Source organism: Sander vitreus, chromosome 16 (genome assembly GCF_031162955.1).
Source record: "Sander vitreus isolate 19-12246 chromosome 16, sanVit1, whole genome shotgun sequence".
NCBI classification, from domain to species: Eukaryota; Metazoa; Chordata; class Actinopteri; order Perciformes; family Percidae; genus Sander; species Sander vitreus.
Window position 1 is genome coordinate 26,558,914 of NC_135870.1, and position 16,340 is coordinate 26,575,253.

Sequence of the window (16,340 nt, forward strand, 5' to 3'; positions counted from 1 at the left end):
AACTGTTTTTGAACGGTTTATTTAAAAATTTTGGAGCTACATATAGTAACTTTAATATTCATTTTCTACCCGTTTTATTCCGTTCACTGTGCATCATTAGTGTATTTCATATATTCACTGTATGCATTACTCACTACACTTTGTTTGTGTAGACATGGAAATGTCATAGCAATAGAGATTTAAATTGAAGTGTGTGTGAGAGAGAGAGAGAGAGAGAGAGAGAGAGAGAGAGAGAGAGAGAGAGAGAGAGAGAGAGAGAGAGAGAGGAGGAGGGTGCTATGGATCCTAATGACATCCCCTGACACTGCTAGGGACATCATTACAGCACACACATAGGTTTGGGCAAGTGTGTGTGTGTGTGTGTGTGTGTGTGTGTGTGTGTGTGTGTGTGTGTGTGTGTGTGTGTTCTGTACTGGCAGGTTTTGCAGCTGTGGCACCAAGCAACATTTGTTGTCACCTGCACATCCTGAACTGCGTGTGTGTGCGTAGTGTGTGTGCGTGTGTGTGCATGTGCGTGAGAGAGAGACAGCGGAGACAGTAGACTGAGGTGATGAGTCTATCTCTGTGGTAACAGCCTGCAGCCAAGTGATTCTGTGGCTGTCGACATCTCTGTCCGTTTCCTCTGTCTGCTTTTCATCTCCTCCTCTTTTGTTTCCTCTCTTCTTCCCCTTTTCTCTTCTCCTTTCCTTCCTTATAATAATATATTAATTATAATTATATAAAAATACAAATAATATCTTTTTACTTAATAGTAAACACTGAGGCGGGTATCAATGAGATAAAATTGTGATTACATGCGTGCATCATTTTCTGTGAATCCCTGAAACTCAGGTAGGCAATCTGAATCCAATGCCGGAATGGCGGTCTCCTCCACTACCAAAACAAATAAATACTATATGGAGTGGTAATTACTGAACGTGAAAACATTAATTGGCTATTATATAAATAAATGCTGAAAATCAAAACTTGGGGTTTGATTTCATTAAAAACAACTATACCTTTAAAAGGCAAACCTTTAAAGGCAGGGTTGGTAATGTTGAAAAGTTAGCAAGACTTGAGAGTAGCATCTCCTCTGTGCTCCGTCTAACCCCTTCGTCCTGGCCTCAGGGCTCCGCCTAGCTGCAGCCTTTTTCAGCTTCAGTCTTTCTTTTCTTTGCCTTTTTAGCAGGGTGGGCAGTTGCAAGTAACCGGGGTAGTGGCAATGACAGTGTTACAGATACAGATGACGGATCTTTTTTTCAGAGCCCATCAATTATTTCTTGCTGTCCGGGTGTAGAGACCATTTCAAACAATATATTAAAAAAGTGTGTATTGGAAATAGTTACCACCTGCCTTTAAGTGTGCAGCTGTTACCCCGGTACCAGAAACAGTACATCCTCATTCTTTCTTTTTTTTAAATGGTTTTACTAAAAGAGGAGTTCACAAACTCGCCAGAGGAAGGAAAGAAGAAAGAAAGGAATGATGAAAGAGAAAGACAGTGAAACCAAGAGCGATAGATGAAAAGTTTTAAAACTCCATGTGTATTGTCCTCCACAGCAGAGAAGATTCCAGCTCTGCTCTGTGTTTGAGGTAGCTGCTAACAGATTTAATACTGCAGAGGCTGAGCGAAAAAACACTGCTGTCAATAGGAGAAAAATGAGCTGTGAGAAATGATAAATTGTCAGACACATCTGTGGTATTGACTGGTCTGAGAGAAGGATAGAGGGAGGATGAAGAGATGGTAAGACAGTGTTAGAGCCATTTCTGCAGTGTTTTTTAGAATAGAAATTTCCCTTTGGACATGAGTTAATTCTGCTTTAGTTTCTGTGATTTCTGAATCCATTATAGTTAATGAGATGATTATCAGCTGCTGTACAGGAGGAGACGAATGGTTCATGAGAACAGCCCGGGCTCATCTATCTATCTCGGTCTTTCACAATTGAACTTTCAGGGAAATGTGACGAAAGATAAATGAACTGGAAGAGAGAGAGAGAGAGAGAGAGAGAGAGAGAGAGAGAGAGAGAGAGAGAGAGTGTGTGTTTTCTACCTGGACTGCAGGTGTCAGTCATTTCCTAGGGAGAAATATTCCTCACCATATCGTGTGTGTGTGTGTGTATGTGTGTGTGTGTGTGTGTGTGTGTGTGTGAACACTAAACTGCTTTTAACACCGTGCAGGTCACAGTACAGTGGCATTACACATGGGCTGTGTGGCACTGATTAGAAAACACACACACACACACACACACACACACACACACACACACACACACTATGAGTAACCAACATTCAGAGTCACCAGAGCAAAACTCCTAAATTCAGGGACACATAAATGATAAATGACATTTTAAGGTTTCTTATATCAAACCACATGAGGCTCCACAGGTCACTGGGGGAAAACGATCCCTTCATTTTACTACCTTTACCAATTTTACCGGCGAGCCTGAGTGGTCAAAGCACCGGCTGTAAAGTGGTGGAACGATTTTATTTCCTATACATTTTTATTTTGTTATTTTAAAGCTTTTACTGTGAAGTGGCAAAATCAGGAAAAGTTGGGTCTTCATCCGCAGTAACTTAACACAACTCCTATAAGAGAACATAATGTTTGTAGAAGCTACAAATGTACTAAGAACTGAACACATAACAGAGACTTTTAAATACGTCTTTCTTTTTCACTAGTTATCGCATCTATCTAATAAAGCGGGATGCCTCCCGTGTGTGTGTGTGTGTGTGTGTGTGTGTGTGTGTGTGTGTGTGTGTGTGTGTGTGTGTCTGTCTGTCTGTGAAATATCTCATGAACCATTCATCCAATCTACTTCACACTTTCCTGGGTACCCAATAGACTCGGGGTTTGGATTTTGGAGCATTTGGACAGAACTGGATATTGGATATTAAGAACTGTGAATAAAACTGCCGAACATTAAACTGCTGACGCAGCCCGCAACAGCCTGTTGACACGCTCTGGACAGCAGCGGGTGTGGGGGAGGTTTACCAGCTTGGGCTGCGGTTCATTTTTTTGCTGCTTCTAACGTAACATGATTGCTGGATATACCAAGCAAACTTTTCTTCACTTTCCTGGAGCACAAGCAGATAGCTGACAGGACCATCGCAACTTTCTGAGGAAAACAGAAGTGATGGTTTTTGGTGGCACCACTGAGAACCCCCCTGTTGATTTGGGTTCCTTGGCCCAATACATCAATCCAACCATCACTAACTTCCTGATCTTAAGCTTGACAGTCAGATTAGGGAAGTTGTAAAATCAAGCTTTTTCCAAATAAGGCAGCTGGCCAAAATAAAGCCAATTCTTCCAAGGGATCTCTTTGAGACAGGTATCCATGCCTTTGTCACCACTAGGCTGGATTACTGTAATGCCTTGTATGTGGGGATCAGTGGGTCCTCTGTCGCCCGTCTCCAGATGGTGCAAAACGCTGCTGCGTGTCTTCTAACTGGGACACGTAAACACGAGCACATTTCCCCCATTTTAGCCTCACTCCACTGGCTCCCCATACATTTTAGGATCCACTTTATTTGTTTTTAAATCCCTCAATGGCCTTGCCCCACTCTACATCTCTGAGCTGCTACACCCATATACACCAACCTGTTCTCTCAGGTCAGCTGATCAACTGCTCCTGAGTGTCCCAAAAACAAAGCGTAAGCTCAAAGGGGGCCGTGCCTTTGCTGTTGCAGCTCCGAAACTGTGGAACGATCTTCCTCTGCCCATTAGACAAGCATCTTCACCGTCTGTTTTGAAATCTCGTCTTAAAACCCACCTCTTCTCCTTGGCCTTTAGGTCTTATTTATTCTTCTGTACAGCACTTTGGTCAACTTTGGTTGTTTTACAGTGCTCTATAAATAAAGTTGATTGTCTCTCTCTCTCTCTGTCTCTCTGCACACACACACACATATATACACGCACGCACACACACACACGCATAGTCTGGAGCCCGTCTGAATGTCGTCTCTGTACTCGGTCCGTTTCTGGTGGTTGATGAACGCAGATGTACTGATTAGCTCTCATAACTGGCCCGATGGGTAGCGCACTGCATTGAGTCCATGAGGCAACTGTCTGATTATTCCACATTTTAATTGTGATATTTTCTGATTAAATTCTAAATCTGCCATGTTCTCGGTCAGGTAAATGTAGTAGTACAATGCCTTCCTCTGATGTAGAAGTACACTGTAGGTACAATGGTTCTGGAGAAAGCTACACGCAGCAATACCAAGGCCAAGCAATCGGCCCGTTCCAAACAGGCACATTTTGTACGGGCACTGCACTAGTGTTTCTAATGTATGATTTATGTGAGAGTAACAACTGACTATACACACACACACACACACACACTATATGCAAACGGAATTGATGTACGTGTTTATTTGCACATACAGCGGGGAAGTGAGATCCAATCACAGGTGGTCACTCAAGACGCATTTGGAGACAGCCAGGTGGGAACACGCGGACTTAGAGCTGAGCGGATCACTCAGATCGGATTTTAATACCAAGTGAAATGGGACTGAGCTTCACAAGCATCTACAAAGGACCTACATCAATTACCACAGAGAAATGGCTGTCTTGCTCATCTTTGCTCATTCAAATATCAGCATAAAGTTGTAGAACTTGTGTGCATTCGTTTTGCTGTGGAAAGGGTATCACAAAAGACTTACTTACTATCAAGAACAAATCAACTGATTAGAAATGGGAAATGGCAGCTACAGCACTGTTACAGCATGTTTCACAATGCAAACCGTGTGCGACGCCGCAACCGGGTGTGTTTACGTCAGCGAACTCAGGCTAGAATCTTTCCAGAGTTTTAATTATTTGAACCATTTAACCATTTTTAGTTCATGTTATATTATACGTTGTATTTCATACCTGCTGTGATGTCATCATCTGTGACGTCCATTTCTTCCTCAGGAACCTTTGTTTCTATTGGCTGAGCCTCTGGAGGAGGCGGAGCTGGAGGGGAGGGCTCAGTGCTCGACCCAGCTGAAGAGTGAGAAAGACAAACATTTTAGTAAATATTAAATATCATCCTGCACTGTCACATGAAACAGACGGACGACAACAGTGTGTGTGTGTGTGTGTGTGTGTGTGTGTGTGTGTGTGTGTGCGTGTGTGTGTGTGTGTGTCTGTCTGTGTAAAAGCGGATCTCCACTTTATTATTTTATTTATTTAAAAGTTTATTATTCGAGTTATTTCTTAAAGGAGTTTCCTACTTGTATAACACATTTTAGTTTTAAAAAACATCTGAAAAATACTTTTAAAAATAATTCCTGGTCCTTTGGCTGAAACCCTGGATACAGGCATGACAGGATGTTATCAGGCCCCAGTCAATAATGTGAATGAATTCATGAATACTGTTTATAGGAAACACAGCACAAATCTCTTAATCTAAAATATTTAGTTACATGTGCGTGCATACACACGTTATTTGTTGGAAGACTCACCAGCATGCGCAGGCGCGCATGTGTGTTGATGAAAAAACAAAGAGCCGACTAGCACACATGCGTGCAGTGTGCTTTTTTTAAGTAACAAAACCACACAAGGACACAAGGTATTTCGATGACTCTTCTCACACCCTATAGTGTGTGTCCACGCGTGTGCGCGCATATGTGCGTGCCTGTGTTGAAAGAAGCTCATCACACCAGCTTTCTGTGTTGATCCTTTTAATTAGGCAAACTATCCTGCTTAAGTAGCTAATAAAGGTTTATTGGGCCTCCTTATCTAGAGAATGAATGGACACACACACACACACACACACACACACACACACACACACACACATTATATTTAGTGTTTTCATTTAGCCCTTATCTCTCCATGCCAATTAAGAGTGGCTTTTCATTAGCCGCTGGTTTAATGAATGATGTTGCGCTAATGAATGAAGCGGCAAAAGGTAACAGAGCCTTCGCTGGGCTAATCTCTGCAAAAACAATCTAATTATTGAATTACACAACGCATACACACACACACACCTCCCCTGTGCAAGAAAAAAATGGCCAAAAAAAGGGTAGACCCCCCCCCCAAACAATAATCATACAAACATCGCACAAGAGTTCATGAGGATATCTTGAAAACATATATCTTGAAAACACTGTCATTACACTGTGTGTAATTACATTGATAAATCCTGGTTAACATTGTGCATCATGTTCCAATTAACCTGCATCACACACACACTGCTGACACCTTAACATAATGACTCTGTACAGCTATATATCGCACACATGCAAGCGTGCGCACACACATGCACGCACGCACACACACACACACACAGCCTGGTTGTTGATTATCTATCTCAAACGTTAAAGTGATACAAACTTAATTGAACTTAATTAAAACATCACTGATGCTTCGCTGTGATTGGACAAAAAGTCTGACTGATGTGTCTACATAAACAGAGCTCTCTGTCAGATACATTTCAGTTTTCATGCTGATGTGAAGCACATCAGTGTTTAGTGCCAAAGCAAATCATCACCAGTAAAGATACATGTGATGAATTATAATGTCTGATTGGCTGGAAGAAGCATGAGATGGGATGTGTTCATTTAAACAAACCACAATCTTTCTTAAACCAAAGTGTTTCAGTAGCCTAAATCTAACCACATGCAGGACGTGACTGCCATCGGACAAGAATGTTGACATTAGCCCAGATTATGGTACATGACAAAATTATAAAAATATATAATTATATAAAATTATAAAAAACATTTTCTTTCTTTCTTTCTTTCTTTCTTTTTCACCTACATATTTTCTTTTGTATATGGTACTGATCATGAAGTGCAGAATAGTCCAATATTCTGCACATAGCTGATAGATTACTTTGTATGGATGAAATTATGACACTGTAATAACTTTCCAGAGTTATGAAATTGTGTCTCATAATAAAACTATGTGCAGATTTGGCTAAATCTGGTCTATATGTGTTGTATAAGGTGTTTCATCTTTTTTACACACGCACACAATAACTCAACTGTCCTAGGTGAGGGAATGAGAAGGAGAGCGATCCAGGAGCTGAGGGAGGTGGAGGAGGGGTGGATGACAGGGGGGAGGAGTAGGCGTTCTGCCTTGCTCCAAGGTCAAGCTTGTCATGTCAGCCAAGACACATAGCTCCCAGCATGCCTTGTTAACCTCCAGGATCCTGTCCTACTCCCTTCTGTCTGTTGCTCTCTCTCTCCTCCTCTGTTTAAAACATGTACTGCCTGTTCTTTACTCTTTTTCAGCTTTTATTCCGTTTTCACGTGGATCATTTGTTTCTTTTCTTTATTTTTTATTAGGTCCCTTTCCTTTTTAGCATTTGTATTGTTATTCATTTTTAATTATCTTGGGAAAACCTTTCACACACATATTTCAGATATGTATCCTATATAAATGTTTCTATTTGTTTAAAAACAGCAGGAAGACCTCCAAATATCATGTTTCTATATATATTACATTTTCATTATGATTATTTTTCTTATTATTATTCTGTTTTATACATCTAACGAAAACTAATTTATAGGATATATATATATATATATATATATATATATATGTACACACACACTATATAGAAGATAAATATAGAAGAATATAAGGCCACTTAATTTCTTAATTAAGTAAGCTGATAACTTAATTAAAAAGCTGAAAGAAGGAAAAAAAGGAAAAAAAATGGAAATGGAGGGGGGATAGGGAAAGAAAGATGAAAAGTATGGAGGGTTAAAGATGGGATGGCAAAACAGTAAATTAAAAGAAAATGAACAAACTAGAAAATAAAAACTGGGGGGAGCGGGGGGAGGGGAAGAAAGAAGGAAAATAAATGGAGGAGGAGAAGTGATGAGACAGATGCTAAAAAGAAATGGTTGGGAGGAGGAGATGAGAGAATGACAAGAAAAGTGAAGGAGAGGAGGAGGAGGCAGATCTTTAACAACAGCAGGTTCATGGGTTAAACAAAAAAGAGACGGGGCGATGGAAGCAGATAGTAAACTTAAGACAGACGAGAGAGAGAGAGGAAATGGTGACTGCTGCTCAGTGATCAAAGAGTCAGCTTTAAACACACAGTTTGACCCTTAAAACTGTGTGTGTTCATGCGTGTGTGAGGGTGAACAATGCTGGGGACTTTGTTTAATCAAGTGTGTGTGTGTGTGTGTGTGTGTGTGTGTGTGTGTGTGTGTGTGTGTGTGTATATGAGGTTGTGAAGTGTGTGTGTAGAGCCCCTCTCTATCCATCCAGCCCCCCCAGGTTGACTCTTTTTCCCTGCACAGCCTTGCAGGCTCTCTCCCAGGCCCCCACTGCCCCCTTTCTCCCCCCTGCAGCTCTGGAAGTCTTCCACCCAAAAGATTAAATCTCAACTCTCATGTTTTATTGTTAGTTAGTATTTCTGTGCAGCATGTCCAGACTGAGAGGTTGGTAGGCGACGTTTTGAACTGCTTTCAGTCGTCAGTGTCCTTACTCCAGCTCCCTATTTAACACAGAGACATTAGAGTGATATTGATGTTCTCATCTCACTCTCAGAAAGGAAGCTAATAAGAATATTTCCCCAAATGCTAAACTGCTCCTTTAAGGTGAAAATCAGCTAATTAAACAGAGCAGTGATGATAAAGAGGGTGTATACAGTTAATGTCTTTCCCTCTGAGTGCAGGTTAACAACTCCAGCTCGCCCTGTCTCCTTTGTGTTAAAGCCTTTTAAATGCTTCCAGGAGAACTGAAAGGTCATGGCCACTCCACTGGTTTGATATTGAGTGTGAGTGTGTGTGTGTGTGTGTGTGTGTGTGTGTGTGTGTGTGTGTGTGTGTGTGTGTGTGTGTGTGTATTGTCTGGTCTGGTCTGCAACAGTGGGACTCCGTGACATTTCCTCTCACTAAAAGCTAATGGATAAATACAGGTGTCTTCCTTCAAACACCCACCACTCTGGTGCTGGAGAGGATGAACAGAGAGAGAGAGCGAGAGCGAGAGCGAGACTATTTGATGACAGTGTCAACAGAGTGAACTAGGTCCAATTAGTCCACTTATGTTACACTGATCATGGCATGTGAAGGACAACAGAGCGAATATGTGAGAGGTATACAGTATGCAGTATATTATGACAATTATGTTTAATATTTTCATCTCTCTCCTTCTTCCTCCAGCTGTCTGATGCTGGTTTCTCTTTTACCATGCCGTCTACTGTATGAGCGCACACTGAATTTACTGCTGCACAGCTCTGCAGCCTCAACAACACACATTGTAACTCACTCCATTCTGTCCACACTGAGAAGAGAGAGACACAGAGGAAATTCTCACAAACCGCTCGCAAAATAAGAAAAATGTATACATTCAAGGTCTATTTGAAAAGTTTGCTGTTGTAGGACTCAGAAAATGTGTACACAGTTAGACCACTAGTGCAGTGCCAGTTCAAAACCGGGCCGAATGCTTGGCCTCCTGTATTGCTGCTTTCAACTTTCTCCAGAACCATTGTAAACTGAAATTACTTGCAGAAGGCCCTGAAAGCACTTCATTTGCAACTCAGGGGCGTTTCTAGGACTTGAGGAGGTTGGGGGCTTAGCCTGGACCCATTTAAATAAACTGAATGCAATGCAAAACGGTGATTGCCCAGCTTGTTAATAGCCAGTGTATGTTCATTTTAGCTGCCCAGTTTGTAGATGTTAGTTAGATGGCACCAACATTTGGCCTAATCATAACTGGCCTGGCAACCCAAAGGCCAGGGTTTTATTTCCAGATTTGTGTGGTGGCTTATGATGTGAGGATCTGGGGGTCCTCCCCCAATACAATTTTGAGCATTAAACACTTAATTTCCTGCATTATGGGGAATTTTTATGAATTTTTATTTTCTGCATCAATTTTACTGAAAATATCTTTATGTAAAGGGAAACATAGATTACAGTCCAAATATAAAAACATAATGGAATATATTGCAGTAAGGCTCTCAGGCATTCTGTATTGCTTTCAACTATTTATTCTCCTGTAGATTGTTTTTTCTAATTATATCTGAGTCAGCACACATGTAGCCTATAGGCATCATTTACTCTTCCTCTTTAGCGTCTTTTGTTGTGGATGTAACAATTATTCACCTCAATGATACATTAATTCATTTTAATGAATTAATAAACCCCTGGACTGTTTGAGCAAGATTTCTGCTCATGGTCAAAACTTTGTGCACATTCAAAATATATCCCATCTTCTCTGAGATTTGGAGGAGTCATGATATTTGGTGAAAAATAAAGTTATAATAGGCTATTACAAGAATAAAGTAGGGCTGTCAGCGCTAACGCGTTAATCGCGATGTGATTAAGGGCCGACCCGATGCAATTACTAAATCGCATGCCGGCATTTATTAATTTATTTTACACTTCACTCGGCTTTGAGTCGTGCCTAACAGGCTACTATTTTGACCCTTTGCAGCACGTTACTTATCATCAAGCTGCCACTTCCTCGTAACACATCCTGCTGCTGCAGGCTGCAGGCATGATGGAGAAAGACAGCAGCAATGAAATCCTGAATGGCGCTTTTTATTTTCCAAAACTCCCGGACGGCTCGTAGACAAGTCAAAAGCCATATGCACGTTGTGTAAAGCCGAATTAAAATATCACCGAAGCACGTCAAGCTTGAGCTACCACCTACAGAGCTAAGCATAGTAGTACAGTTAACGTGGTGCTAGACCACCGGCCCTCGGGGGGTCGGGGGTGAGATGAATGTTCGGAAATAAGAGGTTGCTGTGGCCCGCCGTACAGGTTAGTTTGACCAGCGGGCAGCAGCGGTGGCCGGAGCGAGCAGCCGGAGCGAGCAGCAGCAGCAGCGGGCAGCGGCCGGAGCGGGCGATCACGGGGGGACATCGTCAGCGGTGAAAGGCGAACGGGGACTTGGCCACCTGTTCCATCAATCCTGCTTGCAAGTGTCCGCTCATTAGACAAAAACTGGACTACATCCAACTTCAACGAAACTCCCAACACGAGTTCAGAGACTGCTGTGTTTTTGTTGAAACAACAGTGTATCGGACTATCCAGCCTGTTTCTCTGTCGCCGGGTAAGAGTGGAGATGGGCTGTGTTAACACGGACTTGTGCAGAAATGAGCTGCTCATTAACCGGTGATCACTGGACGTCAGTGAGTAATCAACATTATTTAGGAGTTACTAAACACTATATTGACTCTAGTAAGGATAGGGATTTTTAGTTTTTTTGTTAGGTACTTGGAGGAATTGTGCAATAATGACAGATTCACACATTTTTCTTTTGTTTACAGTCAATAAATAATTACAAATCTTAAAATCAAGTTCATAAAGTAACTTTCTTTGCATTCATTTGATTCCCAATCAAGATACACTGGTAAAAAGTGCTTTCGACAGCAGAGCGCACCCATGCTTTAGAGCTCCGTAGGAGTCTGAACCATAGACTGAAAACATCACAGGAACTTCAAACTAAATAATTAGTATTGCGCTCCTAAACTTTGTGTTGATGGCATCAATGTATTAGACTGATTTGGCTATGATTCCTCCGAAAATTACACCTTTCCTCACTTAGAGACGGTTTCTAGGTGATAGCAACAAACGTAGCTGCCTGTTCTAATCGCCTCGGAAAAATAAACTTGACAAAGTTACAGTTCTACCATGAGTTCTACAAAAAAAATTAAGAACTGCGAGTGCCTTGGAAAATACTTGTTTTCTTAATTTGCATGTGGCATTTTCATTATATTAAAATTGTTTTTGTAAAAACATAAAAATAAAAAAAATAAGAGAGAGAGAGAGAGAGAGAGAGAGAGAGAGAGAGAGAGAGAGAGAGAGAGCACGCCTCTGTGCAACTCAACTGTATACTACCGACTTACTTTGTACTTCTATTTCATTGGAATTGAAAACATTGTACTACTACATTTACCTGAGAAATGTTACTGGTTACGTTGTAGATTCAGATTGTAATCACAAAATATCACAATTAAAATATGATACATTATTATTATTCATTATACTATCCAGCATTAATATAAAGTTGAAAGCTTCACATTGAACAAATGTTAAGTAAATTGTAGTACATTGTGCTGATAATGCCTCTCTTTTCACTTTAAGTAACCATTTGAATGCAGGACTTAAGCCATAAGCAGTTTTACCATATGGTGTAGGTAAAGGGCCCTGTGTTTTTTTTATTTCAAAAATTATAGAACAAAACCGGTTACATACATACAGTTGCACTTCAAAACATATGCGTCAGACGCTTTCAGTGTGTTTGGGCCTTAACAATTTGTGAATATCAGAAGGCAATTGTTTTGCAGGCTTAACAGTGGCTTAAAAACTGCAATGCATTGAAAACAACCTAACAAACTTTCTATTACTCATAGGATTCTCACAATTTTTCAATGTTATACACATGGAAAAATCAACTTCTCTTAAAAATGGGGCTAAGGAAGACAACCTGAATCAATGGAATCTGGCTGCTGTGAAGTTGAAGGCTCTGGTATAGTCCTTATTCTGTAAATGAACTAGTTGGTATTTCCATCATGACCCTGTAGGTCCTGGTGTGGGAGGGGTTTTCTTTTTTGTATCATTATTATTATTTTTAATTGGATTGTGATGTAATCTCGGTCTGATAAGTTTTCTGTTTTTGTATTCCCACTTGTGTATTTTATTTGTAAATGTTGCAATGTGCAATTTCTAAAATAAAAACATTTGATCACAAAAAAAGATAAACAATTTATATTTTCATGCTGTGCTATAAAATAAACACTTCACACCATGGCAGCATGGCCTGAATGGTTGTATATCCTCATCGAAAAAAAGAGTCATTAAATGTCTCATCATATTGTCTTTGTTTTGTACCAGCTCATGTTTGCATTTGCAGTTGGTTCATCGTCAGCCAAACTTTAACTTGACTGTTGTTTCACAGACTTCATGCTTTGCTGTAATAACAAAACATTTATTCACCCTTCTCCACACCTCCAAGTTTGGAAACCCCTACTAATCCAACATTTTACATTTTAAAAGGTAATGTTTTTAAAAACAGGTCATTTCACACTAGCCACATTTTAAAAAGCACGTTTGACTTTTGTGTGTCATTCTGGAACAAATACCCTTTAATTTTAGAATATTTGTGTAATAACTCGCAATAACTCAGACAGGTGTTAAGATGTAACTCCCTTGATTTCTTATCTTTATTCTTGTCTATTTTATTTTCCTTTAGCATGCTTCCTTCACAGGCTGTTGTTCCAATTACACAAATCTTTGGCCGTCTATGTGTTGTGGACTCTCTAATCTCTAATGATTAATCAAGGCCTGGAGCCTATTAGCAAAGTATTTTTTGCAGTCCTTTCAGCTCCTCAGGTGCAGCACAGCTGACAGAACAGCTACATCTGAGAACAATGAAGCTGTAATGGAGGTCTGAGTTGGTGTGGCCTTAATGGATGGATGCTTCAGTAGATCTTACACACCAATTCCAAAGTAAATTCCCAGTTAGAAAACAATCTAAAAATTCTGAGTTGCTATGTTTAGCAGCACTTGCTGTGGTGTGGACACAGTCTCAATGTAAGGGAGAGAACCTCTGGAATGCATTAGTGCTAGTGCTGGTTAGCAGGACCTGCAGTTATCATGTGATGGTAGGGGGACTTTGGGACCAAACACAGGGGTCACAGACCACAAAAAGGTTGACAAACCCTGTTAAACAATGTGTGGAAACTACATATTAGGTGTTCAACAAAAGACAGACCCGAAAACAGATTCAGTTCAAAGGACTTCTCCAGAGGATTCAACACATTCCCCGACTTTCCCATGATATTCCAGGACCAGCAGAAGTCACCTTACTCTCTGTTCCAGTCTTGCTGTGCAGCGCACAGATCAAATTGAATGACCCTTTAACCTCTCTCTCTCTCTCTCTCTCTCTCTCTCTCTCTCTCTCTCTCTCCCCACCCCCTCCATCCTCCCTAGTCCCCTGAGGTCACTGGCCTATCACTCCTCCCACCTCCCCCGCCCACGGTACTGCTGTGGTAACACAACACTGACCAGTGCCCGTTTCCATGGCAACTTTTCCCCTGAGAAACCCCCAGCAACCACAAGGCGACTACCGAACACACACAGACACACTAGTGTCAGTTCTAGTAAAATATGGTGGAGATTCACCTTTCTTCCCATCAGCCAATGTAACTATAGACTGAGAGAGAGACCAGGGAATATACAGTAGACCGACAGAGCAAAAAAAGACAGTGAAGGAAAGAAAAAGACAAATGGATAGGGAGAGGGGGATAGCTAGATGTTTCAGATTTGTTCAAGTAGGTCTTGTTTTGCACTTTTTGACAGCTCCCATCTAAATAAGCAATTGACCAACCACAGCTTTGTAGGTAGGATTTCAAGTCTACAGCCCAAACTGACACCAACTCAAGTGACACCACTTCAAATTAAATTGCCTCAAGTGAAAACACCCAGCTCCCTCTGGAGTCACAAAAGGCTTTATTTAAAAAGGCTTTTTACATATGCAGTAGTATTCCCCAACACATAAATGGACTGCATTTATATATCAGCTTTTACATAGTACAGGAACCATTCACACACTGGTGGCCGAAGCTGCCATACAAGGCACCACCTGCTCATCTGATAAACATTCACACTTCAGGGTTCAGTGTCTTGCACTTTGACATGGAACTGCAGGGCCAGGGATCAAACCACCAACCTTCTGATTGGTAGGCGACCGCTCTCACCACCTGAGCCACAGCCACCCCACCTGAAAGTGGCATGATAATATGCTCACTGTCAGCATGTTTTAAGGCTTGCCACAGTAGTCTGTGTTTCTGGTGTTACACGGTGGTCAGGCATAAATGGATTAAATTACTTGCCCAATTGACAATGGTGAAGGATTTCGTGTCAAAGTGAAAAGCAAAAGCGCCTGTTTGGCAATATTTTGGATTTAACCCCAATGCTAATAAGGAACCTGGTAACGTTAATAAGGTAACCTGTAAACTGTAAACTCCGGCGTCCATCTTGCAGTCGGAGGCTCGACCGGAGAGGCCAGAGATCAAAGGAAGCGCTCCACAAGTATTTGTACATCATCGACGAATATCTTTTCTTGTGTAATGGGTAACACCGGTGTTGTCCCAAGTGTTTTAACCAGTGTGAAAATGTCCTCACTGTGGCTATTTCAGAGTATGGGAAAAGAAACTGTATAGTAAACTAATACTGTCATTGTGTGACACCAAGAACCAGCACAACAAAACACAGATCTCTTTCTCTCTTGCTTTCTCTTAGATAACAGTGTGAGGTACTTACGGGAGCTGACGGTGTCCACATACTGAGGAAGGTAGGGAGCCCACAAGTCAATGGTGTCCTTACGTCCGGATTGGCCAATCCTCCTCAACTCAGCCAAGAGGAGAGCTTGTGCTGCTTCTCGCACCTAAAACCGCAAAGAGGTTAAAGTTATGACTATTAATATTCTGTAGAGGGTCTTCACTTGAGTAGCCGTGTTGGGTTTTTTAATTGTCCATTATTTCCACTTCAACAAAAATGAACAGATTCAGATATGTAGTGCAGTGAACATTTTGCAAATATATTCAGTACGAAAATGTTGGAACATTGCAGATACATTAATTGAAACGTTTCCTTGTCATGTTATTACAATAAGAGTAATCCAGGCAACATTGTGTTTCTTTCAAAATGTGTTTGCTGTCAAGCTATATAAACATAATTCTAAGGAAACAGGGTTGGCCTGGAAGTCTTAGCTTGGACCTGTGCATACAATATGTGTGTGTGTGTGTGTGTGTGTGTGTGTGTGTGTGTGTGTGTGTGTGTGTGTGTGCGCTTGCGTGCATTACCTCCAGACAGCGGTCCTGCCATCTCCTTGCCAACATCTCCAGCAGAGGAGGTCTAAACTTGTCCAGTCCAAGGAGGTCAGGGAGCATCACACAATGCATGGCTGCCAGCTGGCTCCAACCTGCGAGAACACACACACATACACAGTCAGAAAAGACTAGAGGGAGGGCCAGTGGGTACTTCTATATTCCAAAGCCTCTCTCTCTGTCATACACACATCTTACTCCTGTCACATGAAAACACTTTTTTTATATTATACCAGGCAACATGAAAGTGGTGGGACAAAAAACCTGCTGATGATTTAACTTTTCTTAGAGCCTAACCAGTACTGTTGGCGCCACTAGGGGAAAGGTCAAGGGTCACCAAAATAATTAGGATTGATCATCTGGGGACTAGGAAAATCCACAGACAAATTATTGGAAATCTGGTCAGTAGTTATGAGGATATCTTGCTAATGGGTGACATGTTGGATAAACCACCTAATATCATAATCATTGTAGAAAGTGAAGAAAACAAATAGTTAAAAGCTAACCCAAAAAAATCACCTTACATCTTTTATTAAAGGTACAATATGTAAGATTTCTGCATTAAAATGTCTAAAAACGACTATG

The 16,340-nt window shown here is 41.1% G+C and overlaps 1 protein-coding gene across 4 annotated transcripts in view; it reads right to left on the reverse strand.

Annotated features, from left to right (window-relative positions):
• Positions 1 to 16,340, reverse strand: part of wdr7 (WD repeat domain 7) — a 159,271-nt gene that overhangs the window by 65,238 nt on the left and 77,693 nt on the right. For all 4 annotated transcript variants that reach the window (XM_078272136.1, XM_078272135.1, XM_078272138.1 and 1 more), the window contains exons 20-22: positions 15,732 to 15,850; positions 15,190 to 15,313; positions 4,847 to 4,960 (exon numbers count right to left, since the gene is read on the reverse strand). In XM_078272136.1, coding sequence (XP_078128262.1) covers positions 4,847 to 4,960; positions 15,190 to 15,313; positions 15,732 to 15,850 — 357 coding nt within the window. The remainder of the gene's footprint in view (positions 1 to 4,846; positions 4,961 to 15,189; positions 15,314 to 15,731; positions 15,851 to 16,340) is intronic.